Genomic DNA, 14,213 nt, shown 5'->3' on the forward strand with positions numbered 1-14,213 from the left:
GTGTATTCTATACGCCACCAAATAGTGGTAAAGATATAGAGGAGCAAATTGGTAGGGAAATTACAGAGAGGTGCCAGAACTATAGAGCAGTGATAATGGGGGACTTCAACTATCCTAATATAGACTGGGATCGTAATAGTGTTAAGGGCAGAGAAGGGGAAGAATTTCTGAAGTGTGTTCAGGAGAACTTTCTTGATCAGTACGTTTCCAGCCCGACGAGGAAGGAGGCATTGCTGGATCTGGTTCTGGGGAATGAGGTGGGTCAAGTGGAGCAAGTGTCAGTCGGGGAACATTTAGGGAACAGCGATCATAGTATCATAAGGTTCAGATTAGCTATGGAAAAGGACAGGGAGCAAACTAGAGTAAAAATACTTAATTGGTGGAAGGCAAATTTCAGTGGGTTGAGAATGGATCTGGCCCGGGTAAATCGGAATCAAAGATTGGCAGGCAAAACTGTAGTCGAACAATGGGCTGCCTTTAAAGAGGAGATGGTTCGGGTACAGTCGAGGTACATTCCCACGAGGGGGAAAGGCAGGGCAACTAAAGTCAGAGCTCCCTGGATGACGAAAGAGATAGAGAGTAAGATGAAGCAGAGAAAGAGTGCGATTGACAGATGTCAGGTTGAGAATACAAGTGAGAATCAGGCTGAATATAGAAAGTTCAGAGGGAAAGTGAAAAAGAAAATAAGGGGTAAAGAGAGAGTATGAGAATAGATTGGCAGCTAACATAAAAGGGAATCCAAAAGTCTTCTATAGGCATATAAATAATAAACAGGTAGTAAGAGGAAGGGCTGGGGCCAATTAGGGACCAAAAAGGAGACCTACACATGGAGGCAGAGGTCATGGCTGAGGTACTAAATGAGTACTTTGCATCTGTCTTCACCAAGTCATAGTGAAAGAGGGGGTAGTTGAGATACTGGATGAGATAAGAATTGATAAAGAGGAGGTACTAGAAAGGCTGTCTGTACTTAAAGTTGATAAGTCACCAGGAGCGGATGGGATGCATCCTAGGATGCTGAGGGAATTGAGGGAGGAAATCGCAGAGGTACTGGCCATAATATTCTAATCCTCCTTAGATACGGGGGTGGTGCAAGAGGACTGGAGAATTGCAAATGTTACACCCTTGTTCAAAAAGGATGTAAGGATAAACCCAGCAACCACGGCCCAGTCACTTTAACCTCGGTAGTGGTGAAGCTTTTAGAAACGATAATCAGGGACAAAGTTAATAGTCACTTGGACAAGTGTGGATTAATTAAGGAAAGCCAGCACGGATTTGTTAAAGGCAAATCGTGTTTAATTAACTTGATCGAGTTTTTTGATGAGCTAACAGAGAGGGTTGATGCGGGCAATGCGGTTAACGTGGTGTACACGGATTTCCAAAAGGTGTTCGACAAGTGCCACATAATAGGCTTGCCAGCAAAGTTGAAGCCCATGGAATAAAAGGGACAGTGGCTGCATGGATAGGGAATTGGCTAAGTGACAGGAAACAGAGAGCAGTGGTGAACGATTGTTTATCAGACTGGAGGAAGGTGTCCCCCAGGGGTCAGTTCTAGGTCCACTGCTTTACTTGATATATATTAATGACTTGGATGTGGGTGTACAGGACACAATTTCAAAACTTGCAGATGACACAAAACTTGGAAGTATAGTGAACAGTGAGGAGGATAGTGATAGACTTCAAGAAGACATAGACAGGCTGGTGGAATGGGCGGACACGTGGCAGATGAAATTTAACGCAGAAAAGTGCGAAGTGATACATTTTGGTAGGAAGAACGAGGAGAGGCAATATAAACTAAAGGGTACAATCCTAAAGTGGGTGCATGAACAGAGAGACCTGGGGGTATGTGTGCACAAATCGTTGAAGGTGGCAGGGCAGGTTGAGAAAGCGGTTAAAAATCCTACGGGATCCTGGGCTTTATAAATAGAGGCATAGAGTCCAAAAGCAAGGAAGTTATGATGAACCTTCATAAAACACTGGTTCGGTCTCAACTGGAGTATTGTGTCCAATTCTGGGCACCACACTTTAGGAAGGATGTGAAGGCCTTAGAGATGGTGCAGAAAAGATTGACAAGAATGGTTCCAGGGATAAGGGATGAGGGACTTCAGTTACGTGGATAGACTGGAGAAGCTGGGGTTGTTCTCCTTAGAGCAGAGAAGGTTGGGAGGAGATTTGATGGAGGTGTTCAAAATCATGAGGGTTCTGGACAGAGTAGATAGAGAGAAACTGTTCCCATTGGCGGAAGGGTCGAGAACCAGAGGACACAGATTTAAGGTGATTGACAGAAGAACCAAAGGCGACATGAGGAAAAACTTTCTTTATGCAGCGAGTGATTAGGATCTGGAATGCACTGCCTGAAAGGGTGGTGGAGGCAGATTCAATCACCGCTTTCAAAAGGGAATTGGATAAGTATCTGAAGTAAAGAAATGTGCAGGGTTACGGGGAAAGGGCGGGGAGTGGGACTCGCTGAAGTGGTCTTGCAGAGAGCTGGCACGGGCTCGATGGGCCGAGTGGGCTCCTTCTGTGCTGTAACACTGGGACAGTAAGCTGTGAGGAGAACACAAAGAGCCTGCAAAGGGATATAGATAGACTAAGTGAGTGGGCAGTAAGGTGGCAGATGGAGTATAATGTAAGGAAATGTGAGGTTATTCACTTTGGTAGGAAGAATAGAAACACAGAGGCCCAGAACTTGGTGTCGGGGGCTTGCCGCGCGTGCAAGCCCCCGATGTGCACTTACCCGGCGCGCCGACATCTGAAACCTGGCCCGCAGTGGATTTCCTGTAAGTGGCCCGGTTCTGATGTCGGCGCGCTGCGCTAACCTGACCCAGCGGCGTAGTTAGTGCGATGTGCCGGCTGGGATCAGGTGAGCACTGTTCAGCCAATCAGGGGAGGGGAAACTTCATTCATAAGTTTGATAGTAAAGACTGTCAAACTCATGAAAAGTACTGCACCCCAAAACACTACTTAAACTTTAAATAAAATTTTAAAAAGCATCCCAATAATTAAATTAACTATGAATAACTTTAAAAAACTATTTTAAACAATTAATCAAATTTTTGAAAAAAATAAATTTTTAACAAATAGGGTCTAAAACTAAACTTACCTTACTGTAGATTCTTTAAAAATAATAAACCTGTGGGGAAAAAAAATTCTAAATTGTACTAAAAGACCACTTACCTGTAAAACTAAGTACTTACGTGTGGTTTTTCAATACGTAATAACCGGAGCCCTTTACACATGCGCAAATCTGTAAAAATACAGGAAATCCAAGTCGCACGCGCTGCCCGATACCGCGCATGCGTTCAGCCTCTTAACCCCTTGGGTCAGAGGACAGGAAATGCCGGTTTTCAGCGCATGCGCTGTGCATGCTGAAAACCGGCAATTCCTCCTGGCACACGCGCGAGTACCCTGTCCGTACTCACGCGTTGTGACAGGAATTACTGGGCCAGAATATTTTTTAAATGGTGAGAAACTTTCAAATGTTGGTGTTCAGAGAGATTTGGGTGTCCTTGTGCAAGAAACACAGAAAGCTAGCATACAGGTACAGCAAGCAATAAGGAAGGCAAATGGCATGTTGGCCTTTATTGTAAGGGGTTTGGAGTATAAGAGTAAGGAAGTCTTGCTACAATTGTACAGGGCCTTGGGGAGACCACACCTGGAGTACTGGGCACAGTTCTGGTCTCCTTATCTAAGGAAGGATATACTTGCCTTGGAGGCGGTGCAGAGAAGGTTCACTAGATTGATTCCTGGGATGAGAGGGCTGTCCTATGAGGAGAGATTGTGTAGAATGGGCCGATACTCTCTGGAGTTTAGAAGAATGAGAGGTGATCTCATTGAAACATACAAGATTCTGAGGCAGATTGACAGGGTAGATGCTGAGAGGTTGTTTCCCCTGGCTGGAGTGTCTAGAACTAGGGGGCATAGTCTCAGGATAAGGGGTCGACCATTTAGGACTGAGATGTGGAGGAATTTCTTCACTCAGAGGGTTGTGAATCTTTGGAATTCTCTGCCCCAGATGGCTGTGAATGCTGAGTCTTTGAGTATATTCAAGGCTGAGATCGAGAGATTGTTGGACTCTGGGGAATCAAGGGATATGGAGATCGGGTGGGAAAGTGGAGATGAGGTCGATGATCAGCCATGATCTTACTGAATGGCGGAGCAGGCTCGAGGGGCCGAATGGCCGACTCCTGCTCTTACTTCTCATGTTCTTATGTAACCATTCTATGATTCCATGTATGTCTTATTGGCCACACTCCAGTGGGAGTGGAGGGTATGTGGGGCGACATGGCCACCTAGTGTTGTAGTAGCGTATGACGTCTAAAGCTCACATGACAATTATCTCAGTGTTGATTGGTTCAGAGTACGCCATCTGACATTGTCCATCTTCGCGCACAGATGGGCTGACTTTTGTCTCTCTTCTTCTTAGGTGGTCCCTGGAGACCGAGGATGATGGCGGTGGCATAGTGGTTAGCACTGTTGCCTCACAGCACCAGGGACCCGGGTTCGAATCTGGCCTCGGGTGACTGTCTGTGTGGAGTTTGCACATTCTCCCCGTGTTTGCGTGGGTTTCCTCCGGGTGCTTCGGTTTCCTCCCACAATCCAAAGATGTGCGGGTTAGGTTGATTGGCTATGATAAATTGACCCTTAGTGTGAGGGGGATTAAATATGTGGGGTTACGGGGATAGGGTGGGATACGTGTTGGTGTAGGGGTTACGGGGATCGGGTGGGATATGTGTCGGTGCAGGCTCGATGGGCCGAAATGGCCTCTATCTGCACTGTGGGGTTTCTGTGATTTCTGTGAACAATGAGTTCTCAGGTGACTGATGAGTCCAATGCGGGACCTACAGTCTCTGTCACAGGTGGGGCAGACGGTGGTTGAAGGGGCGGGTGGGTGGGGTGCTTGGGTTGACGTGCGCTCCTTGCGTTGCCTGCGCTTGGCTTCCGCTTGCTCCCGGCGAAGAGACTCGAGGTGTTCTGCGCCTTCTCGGATGCTTCTCCTCCACTTTGTGCGGTCTTGGGCCAGGGATTCCCAGGTGTCGGTGGAGACGTTGTACTTTTTCAATGGAGGCTTTGAGGGTGTCCTTGAAGCGTTTCCTCTGCCCACCTGGGGCTCTCTTGCCGTGCCGGAGCTCCGAGACTCACTTTTGTAATTCTTTGGTGTTCCGCGCTGAGAACTCACCTGGATTGGTTCAAAATGACTGTTTCCACTGGCAGGAGGGGCGGTTAACCAGAGGACACAGTTTTAAAATAATCATCAAAAGAACCAGAGGGGAGTGGAGGAGAATTGTTTTACCCAGTGAGGAGTTGTGATCCGGAACGCGCTGCCTGAAAGGGCGGTGGAGGCAGATTCAACCATAACTTTCAAAAGGGAAATGGAAAAGTACTTGAAGGGAACAGGGCGATGGGGGAAAAGACCAGCGGAGTGGGATTAATTGAGTTGCTCTTGCAAAGAGCCGGCGCAGGAACGATGGGCCAAATGGCCTCCTTCTGTGCTCTATGTTCCCTGGTGGTCGAGTGGTTAGGATTCGGTGTTCTCACCGCCGCAGCCCAGGTTCGATTCCCGGTCCGGGAATTCTGTTAATAGGGTAGATAGAGAGAAACTATTTCCGCTGGTTGGGGATTCTAGAACTAGACATAGCCTAAAAATTAGAGCCAGACCTTTCAGGAGTGAAATGAGGAAACACTTCTACACACAAAGGGTGGTAGAAGTTTGGAACTCTCTTCCGCAAACGGCACCTGATGCGAGATCAATTGTTAATTGTAAATCTGAGATTGATAGCTTTCTGTTAACCAAAGGTATTAAGGGATATGGGCCAAAGGAGGATTTATATGGAGTTATTTAACAGATCAGCCATGGTCTCATTGAATGGCGGAACAGGCTCGAGGAGCTGAATGGCATGTTCCAATGATTCTAGTTTGTGCTCCCCATGGATATCCTACTCGTAAGTATATTGATTGTGCTTCCTGTCGATGTCAATCAAAAGCAACAAGTTGTTTTACCTCAGAGTCGCTATAATTTGGATTGATCTACTCTGTTGAGCGCACACTGTGCGTTAAGCCGCAACGCGTTGCCCAGACTCCCCCGACGTACCTTCAGTGGCCTGGGGCGATCTGGCTCCTTCCAGCGGAGGTACAGCTGTCCCGCGATCGATAGCCCCACGAACAGCCAGTAACTGAAACTATAGTAATTGATGAGCTGAAAGATGTCTTCAACGCAGAGATAGACACAGGCCATGGCGCCCTGTGGACAGGAAGTGATGTCATCAAACAGGCCACATCCTTCTTCTACACTGTCCCATCAAACACTCCCAGGGCAGGTACAGCACTGGTTAGATACAGAGTAAAGCTCCCTCTACACTGCCCCATCAAACACTCCCATGGCAGGTACAGCACAAGTTAGATACAGAGTAAAGCTCCCTCTACACTGTCCCATCAAACACTCCCATGGCAGGTACAGCACAAGTTAGATACAGAGTAAAGCTCCCTCTACACTGTCCCATCAAACACTCCCAGGGCAGGTACAGCATGGGTTAGATACAGAGTAAAGCTCCCTCTACACTGTCCCATCAAACACTCCCAGGGCAGGTATAGCACGGGTTAGATACAGAGTAAAGCTCCCTCTGCACTGTCCCATCAAACACTCCCATGGCAGGTACAGCATGGGTTAGATACAGTGTAAAGCTCCCTCTACACTGTCCCATCAAACACTCCCATGGCAGGTACAGCATGGGTTAGATACAGAGTAAAGCTCCCTCTACACTGTCCCATCAAACACTCCCATGGCAGGTACAGCACAGGTTAGATATAGAGTAAAGCTCCCTCTACACTGTCCCATCAAACACTCCCAGGGCAGGTACAGCATGGGTTAGATACAGAGTAAAGCTCCCTCTACATTGTCCCATCAAACACTCCCAGGGCAGGTATAGCACAGGTTAGATACAGAGTAAAGCTCCCTCTACACTGTCCCATTAAACACTCCCAGGGCAGGTACAGCACGGGTTAGATACAGAGTAAAGCTCCCTCTACACTGTCCCATCAAACACTCCCAGGGCAGGTACAGCATGGGTTAGATACAGAGTAAAGCTCCCTCTACACTGTCCCATCAACACTCCCAGGGCAGGTACAGCATGGGTTAGATACAGAGTAAAGCTCCCTCTACACTGTCCCATCAAACACTCCCAGGGCAGGTATAGCACGGGTTAGATACAGAGTAAAGCTCCCTCTGCACTGTCCCATCAAACACTCCCATGGCAGGTACAGCATGGGTTAGATACAGTGTAAAGCTCCCTCTACACTGTCCCATCAAACACTCCCATGGCAGGTACAGCATGGGTTAGATACAGAGTAAAGCTCCCTCTACACTGTCCCATCAAACACTCCCATGGCAGGTACAGCACAGGTTAGATATAGAGTAAAGCTCCCTCTACACTGTCCCATCAAACACTCCCATGGCAGGTACAGCATGGGTTAGATACAGTGTAAAGCTCCCTCTACACTGTCCCATCAAACACTCCCATGGCAGGTACAGCATGGGTTAGATACAGAGTAAAGCTCCCTCTACACTGTCCCATCAAACACTCCCATGGCAGGTACAGCACAGGTTAGATATAGAGTAAAGCTCCCTCTACACTGTCCCATCAAACACTCCCAGGGCAGGTACAGCATGGGTTAGATACAGAGTAAAGCTCCCTCTGCACTGTCCCATCAAACACTCCCAGGGCAGGTACAGCACAGGTTAGATATAGAGTAAAGCTCCCTCTACACTGTCCCATCAAACACTCCCAGGGCAGGTACAGCATGGGTTAGATACAGAGTAAAGCTCCCTCTACACTGTCCCATCAAACACTCCCAGGGCAGGTACAGCACGGGTTAGATACAGAGTAAAGCTCCCTCTACATTGTCCCATCAAACACTCCCAGGGCAGGTATAGCACAGGTTAGATACAGAGTAAAGCTCCCTCTACACTGTCCCATTAAACACTCCCAGGGCAGGTACAGCACGGGTTAGATACAGAGTAAAGCTCCCTCTACACTGTCCCATCAAACACTCCCAGGGCAGGTACAGCATGGGTTAGATACAGAGTAAAGCTCCCTCTACACTGTCCCATCAACACTCCCAGGGCAGGTACAGCATGGGTTAGATACAGAGTAAAGCTCCCTCTACACTGTCCCATCAAACACTCCCAGGGCAGGTATAGCACGGGTTAGATACAGAGTAAAGCTCCCTCTGCACTGTCCCATCAAACACTCCCATGGCAGGTACAGCATGGGTTAGATACAGTGTAAAGCTCCCTCTACACTGTCCCATCAAACACTCCCATGGCAGGTACAGCATGGGTTAGATACAGAGTAAAGCTCCCTCTACACTGTCCCATCAAACACTCCCATGGCAGGTACAGCACAGGTTAGATATAGAGTAAAGCTCCCTCTACACTGTCCCATCAAACACTCCCATGGCAGGTACAGCATGGGTTAGATACAGTGTAAAGCTCCCTCTACACTGTCCCATCAAACACTCCCATGGCAGGTACAGCATGGGTTAGATACAGAGTAAAGCTCCCTCTACACTGTCCCATCAAACACTCCCATGGCAGGTACAGCACAGGTTAGATATAGAGTAAAGCTCCCTCTACACTGTCCCATCAAACACTCCCAGGGCAGGTACAGCATGGGTTAGATACAGAGTAAAGCTCCCTCTGCACTGTCCCATCAAACACTCCCAGGGCAGGTACAGCACAGGTTAGATATAGAGTAAAGCTCCCTCTACACTGTCCCATCAAACACTCCCAGGGCAGGTACAGCATGGGTTAGATACAGAGTAAAGCTCCCTCTACACTGTCCCATCAAACACTCCCAGGGCAGGTACAGCACGGGTTAGATACAGAGTAAAGCTCCCTCTACACTGTCCCATCAAACACTCCCAGGGCAGGTACAGCATGGGTTAGATACAGAGTAAAGCTCCCTCTACACTGTCCCATCAAACACTCCCAGGGCAGGTACAGCATGGGTTAGATACAGAGTAAAGCTCCCTCTACATTGTCCCATCAAACACTCCCAGGGCAGGTATAGCACAGGTTAGATACAGAGTAAAGCTCCCTCTACACTGTCCCATCAAACACTCCCAGGGCAGGTACAGCACGGGTTAGATACAGAGTAAAGCTCCCTCTACACTGTCCCATCAACACTCCCAGGGCAGGTACAGCACGGGTTAGATACAGAGTAAAGCTCCCTCTACACTGTCCCATCAAACACTCCCAGGGCAGGTACCTGTAATTTTATGATCTGGGTTTGAACAGCCGCAGAGATTGCCCCATCAGCTGCCCTGGTCACGCTCACACATTCCAGCAAAGGCAATGAAGCGGCAGAGATATTCGACCAAGGGGGGCAGCGCGGGTGTGCCTCATATCGATCAGGACGGCTCCTGAGGCTGACCTTTGACACCTCTGAGCACCTCGAAAATTATTCGCCGTCTTCTTCGCCTCTCTGCACCCTTTGCAGGAGGAGGAGGAGGAGGAGGAGGAGGCCGGGGGGGGGGGGGGGTTGGGGGGCGGGGGAGACCCATTCTCTACCGGATCTGTGGCGAGCTACTTACGTTGAACAGTAGAGCGGGCACCGGCGTGTAACGCTCCACGTGGATCATGCTCAGGGCGTCCGGCAGGTGGCCTTCCCGCGACCCCACGAAAAAGAGCCTGCGGGTCAGAATCAGAATCACAATGATGGAGGGTGGGGTGGGATGGGTTCGTCTCAAGGCTTCATCTCTATCCCAAGCCAGACAACTGCTTCCTGCCACCTCTGACCCCTCAACGGCCTGGCTCTAATTTTTAAGGTTATGTCCTCTTGTTCTGGACTCCTCCACCACCAGAGGAAATAGTTCCTCTCTATCTACCCTAGCAAATCATTTAACATAAGAACATCAAGAACATAAGAAATAGGAGCAGGAGTCCGCCATTCGGCCCCTCGAGCCTGCTCCGCCATTCAATAAGATCATGGCTGATCTTCTACCTCATCTCCACCTTCCCGCACTATCCCCATATCCCTTGATTCCCTTAGTGCCCAATCTCATCCTTGAATATACCCAACGACTGAGCCTCCACAGCCCTCTGGGGCAGATAATTCCAAAGATTCACCACCCTCTGAGTGAAGAAATTCCTCCTCATCTCAGTCCTAAATGGCCGACCCCTTATTCTGAGACTGTGACCCCTGGTTCTGAGACTGTGACCCCTGGTTCTAGACTCCCCATCCGGGGGAAACATCCTCACAGCATCTACCCTGTCAAGCCCCGTAAGATTTTATTACGTTTCAATGAGATCACCTCTCATTCTTCTAAACTCGAGAGAATACAGGCCAAGTCTACTCAATCTCTCCTCACAGGACAATCCCCCCATCCCAGGAACCAGTCTGGTGAACCTTCGTTGCACTCCCTCTAAGGCCGCTATATCCTTCCTTAGGTAAGGAGACCAAAACTGTGCACAATACTCCAGGTAATCATCTTAAACACCTCAGTTAAGATCACCCCTTAATCTTCTACACTCGAGGGACTACAAGCCTAGTCTATGTAACCTGTCCCTCATAATTTAACCCTTTTAGGCCGGGGATCAGTCTAGTGAATCTGTGCTGCAACCCCCCTTGCAAAGGCCAATACAGTGTGGCTCAGTCTCACCTCAGAGTCAGGAGGTTGTGGGTTGAAGTCCCACTCCAGAGACTGAATCTTTTACAAATCACCGGTTAGGCCTCAGCTGGAGCACTGTGTCCAATTCTGGGCATCGCGCTTTAGGAAGGAGGTCAAGGCCTTGGAGAGGGCGTGGAGGAGATTTACCAGAATGGAACAAAGCACCATATGGAACAGGAGGAGGCCATTCAGCCCCTTGAGCCTATTCTGCCATCCAATGAGATCATGGCTGATCTGTATCCTAACTCCATTTACCCACCTTAGCTCCATATCCTTTTATACCCTTGGCTCGCAAAAAATCTATCAATCTCATATCTAAAATTATTATTTGAGCCCCAACATCATCTGCTTTTTGTGGGCGAGAGTTCCACACTTCTACCACCCTTGGTGTGAGGAAGTGTTTCCTAACGTCTCCCCTGAATGGCCTGACTCTGATTTTAAGGTTATGTCCCCCAGACTCCCCCACCAGCAGAAAAGGTTCCTCTCCATCTGTCCTGTCAATTCCTTTCAATATCCTAAAAATCTCAATCAAATCACCCCATAACCTTCCAGGGACTACAAGCCCAGTTTACGTAATCTCTCCTCCTAACTGAACTCCTGGAGCCCGGGTACCAGGGAGGAGAGACATCAATTCTGTGGAGAGACGAGAGAAGCTGGGATTGTTGTCCTTAGTGCAGAGCGGGTTAAGGGGAGATTTAATAGACATGTTCAAAATAATGGAGGGTTTAGATAGGGGTCTCTCCCGGAGACCCCAGGAGTCAATCCCGGAGACTCCAGGGGTCAATCCCAGGGACTCCAGAGGTCAAACCCAGAGGTCAATCCCAGAGACTCCAGAGGTCAATCCCAGAGGTCAATCCCAGAGACTCCAGGGGTCAATCCCAGAGGTCAATCCCGGAGACTCCAGGGGTCAATCCCAGGAGTCAATCCCGGAGACTCCAGGGGTCAATCCCAGAGGTCAATCCCAGAGACTCCAGGAGTCAATCCCAGAGGTCAACCCGGAGACTCCGGGGTCAATCCCAGGAGTCAATCCCGGAGACTCCAGGGGTCAATCCCAGAGGTTAATCCCGGAGACTCCAGGGGTCAATCCCGGAGATCCCAGGGGTCAATCCCAGAGACTCCAGAGGTCAATCCCGGAGGTCAATCCTGGAGACTCCAGGGGTCAATCCCGGAGACTCCAGGGGTCAATCCCAGGGACTCCAGGGGTCAATCCCAGGAGTCAATCCCGGAGACTCCAGGGGTCAATCCCAGAGGTCAATCCCGGAGACTCTGGGGTCAATCCCAGAGGTCAATCCTGGAGACTCCAGGGGTCAATCCCAGAGACTCCAGGGGTCAATCGCAGGGGTCAATCCCAGAGACTCCAGGGGTCAATCCCAGGGGTCAATCCCGGAGACTCCAGGGGTCAATCCCAGAGACTCCAGCGATCAATCCCAGAGGTCAATCCCGGAAACTCCAGAGGTCGATCCCGGAGACCCCAGGGGTCAATCCCGGAGACTCCAGAGGTCGATCCCGAAGATCCCAGGGGTCGATCCCGGAGACTCCTGTCAATCCTGGAGACTCCAGTGGTCAATCCCGGAGACCCCAGGGGTCGATCCCGGAGACTTCAGAGGTCGATCCCGGAGACTTCAGAGGTCGATCCCGGAGACCCCAGGGGTCAATCCCAGAGACTCTAGAGGTCAATCCCAGAAACTCCAGGGGTCAATCCCGGAGACTCCAGAACCAATCCCAGAGGGTTGACAACCCAAACCCCCACCCCAGGTTTCTCTGTCCTTGCTTCCCGGAGGGACTCTACAATTCCCAGCCGTTGCAACCTCCGATTGGATCTTAAAACAATTCAGCGGATTTTATCATCCGGGCTAACCTGGAGGCGGCGAGGATGGAGGCGTTAAGACCTCCGAAGCAGGAGAGAGCGACGGCCACCATAATGGTCCAGTTGAAGATTCCGAAGACCTGGTCGGCAAATGTCTGGGAAAGAAAAAGAGAGGTTTAAAAAAATAGAGGAGGGAGGTGATTTGTGGGTTGGGGAGGCGGGGGGAGGGTGGTGGTGTGAATAACATAAGAACATAAGAAATAGGAGCAGGAGTGGGCCATATGGCCCCTTGAGCCTGCTCCACCATGCAATAAGATCATGGCTGATCATCGACCTCAACTCCACTGTCCCGCCCGATCTCCATATCCCTTGATTCCCCTAGAGTCCAAAAATCTATCGATCTTGGTCTTGAATATACTCAACAACTAAGCCTCCACAGCCGTCTGGGGTACAGAATCCCAAAGATTCACAACTGTTTGACTGATGAAGAAATTTCTCCTCTTCTCAGTCAACAACAACAACAACAACAACTCCAGGAGTCAATCCCGGAGATTCCAGAACCAATCCCGGAGGGTTGACAACCTTCATATTGAGAGAGTGGTTAACAAAGCATATGGGATCTTGGGCTCTATAAATAGAGGTATTGAGTACAAAAGTGGAGAAGTTATGCTGAACCTTTATAAAGTGCTGGTTAGGCCACAACTGGAGTATTGCGTCCAGTTCTGGTCACCACACTTTAGGAAGGATGTGAAGGCCCTTGAGAGGGTGCAGAGGAGATTTACCAGAATGGTTCCGGGGATGGGGATCTTAGCTACAAGGACAGGTTGGAGAAGCTGGATTTGTTTTCATTAGAGCAAAGGAGGTTGAGGGGTGATTCGATAGAGGTGTACAAGATTCTGACGGGTTTGGATAGGCTAGACGTGGAAAGGCTGTTCCCACTAGTTGATGGTACAAGGACTAGGGGACACAGATTTAAGGTTCTGGGCAAGAGATACAGGTTAGGCGTGAGGAAAAACTGTTTTACTCAGCGAGTGGTGAGGACCTGGAACTCGCTGCCGACGGAAGTGGTGGAAGCGGAGACACTCGATGTTTTCAAGGGGAGACTGGATGGGCACTGGAGGGAAATAAACTTGCAGGACTACGGGGATAGAGCGGGGGAATGGGACTGACTGGATTGCTCTACAGAGAGCCGGCACAGACTTGATGGGACAAATGGCCTCCTTCTGTGCCATTATGACTCTATGGGCACAATTTTCCCAATGGAGGCGGGTTTTGGTTTGGGTGGGTTCCAAACCCGCCTCCACCGAGAGCTGGAAAAAATTTGCAATTTTCCCCGAATTGGCCAGTTGATTTCAGAGGTGTGGGTTCCCCTGGGACAATTAGTGTTAATAACATAAGAACATAAGAAATAGGAGCAGGAGTAGGCCATTCGGCCCCTCGAGCCTGCTCCACCATTCAATGAGATCATGGCTAATCTTCTGCCTCAACTCCATTCACCGGCCCTATCGCCACATCCCTTGATGCCCTTACTGGTCAGGAATCTATCGACTTCTGTTTTGAATATACTCAATGACTGAGCCTCCACAGCCCTCTGGGGTAGAGAATTCCAAAGATTCACCACCCTCTGTGTGAAGAAATTTCTTCTCATCTCAGTCCTGAATGGCCGACCCTTTATCCTGAGGCTGTGGCCCCTGGTTCTAGACTCCCCAGCCAAGGGAAACATTCTCCCAGCATCCACCCT

At 49.5% G+C, this 14,213-nt stretch overlaps 1 protein-coding gene across 2 annotated transcripts in view; it reads right to left on the reverse strand.

Annotated features, from left to right (window-relative positions):
• The window catches only part of LOC147118361 (Y+L amino acid transporter 2-like), a 179,348-nt gene that overhangs the window by 43,038 nt on the left and 122,097 nt on the right, over positions 1–14,213 (reverse strand). For both annotated transcript variants that reach the window (XM_085984413.1, XM_085984412.1), the window contains exons 6-8: positions 12,524–12,627; positions 9,589–9,685; positions 6,089–6,238 (exon numbers count right to left, since the gene is read on the reverse strand). In XM_085984413.1, the coding sequence (XP_085840539.1) occupies positions 6,089–6,238; positions 9,589–9,685; positions 12,524–12,627 (351 nt within the window). The remainder of the gene's footprint in view (positions 1–6,088; positions 6,239–9,588; positions 9,686–12,523; positions 12,628–14,213) is intronic.

This window comes from Somniosus microcephalus, chromosome 4, assembly GCF_052327205.1.
Source record: "Somniosus microcephalus isolate GS21.2 chromosome 4, FLI_Smic_1.0, whole genome shotgun sequence".
Classification (NCBI taxonomy): Eukaryota; Metazoa; Chordata; class Chondrichthyes; order Squaliformes; family Somniosidae; genus Somniosus; species Somniosus microcephalus.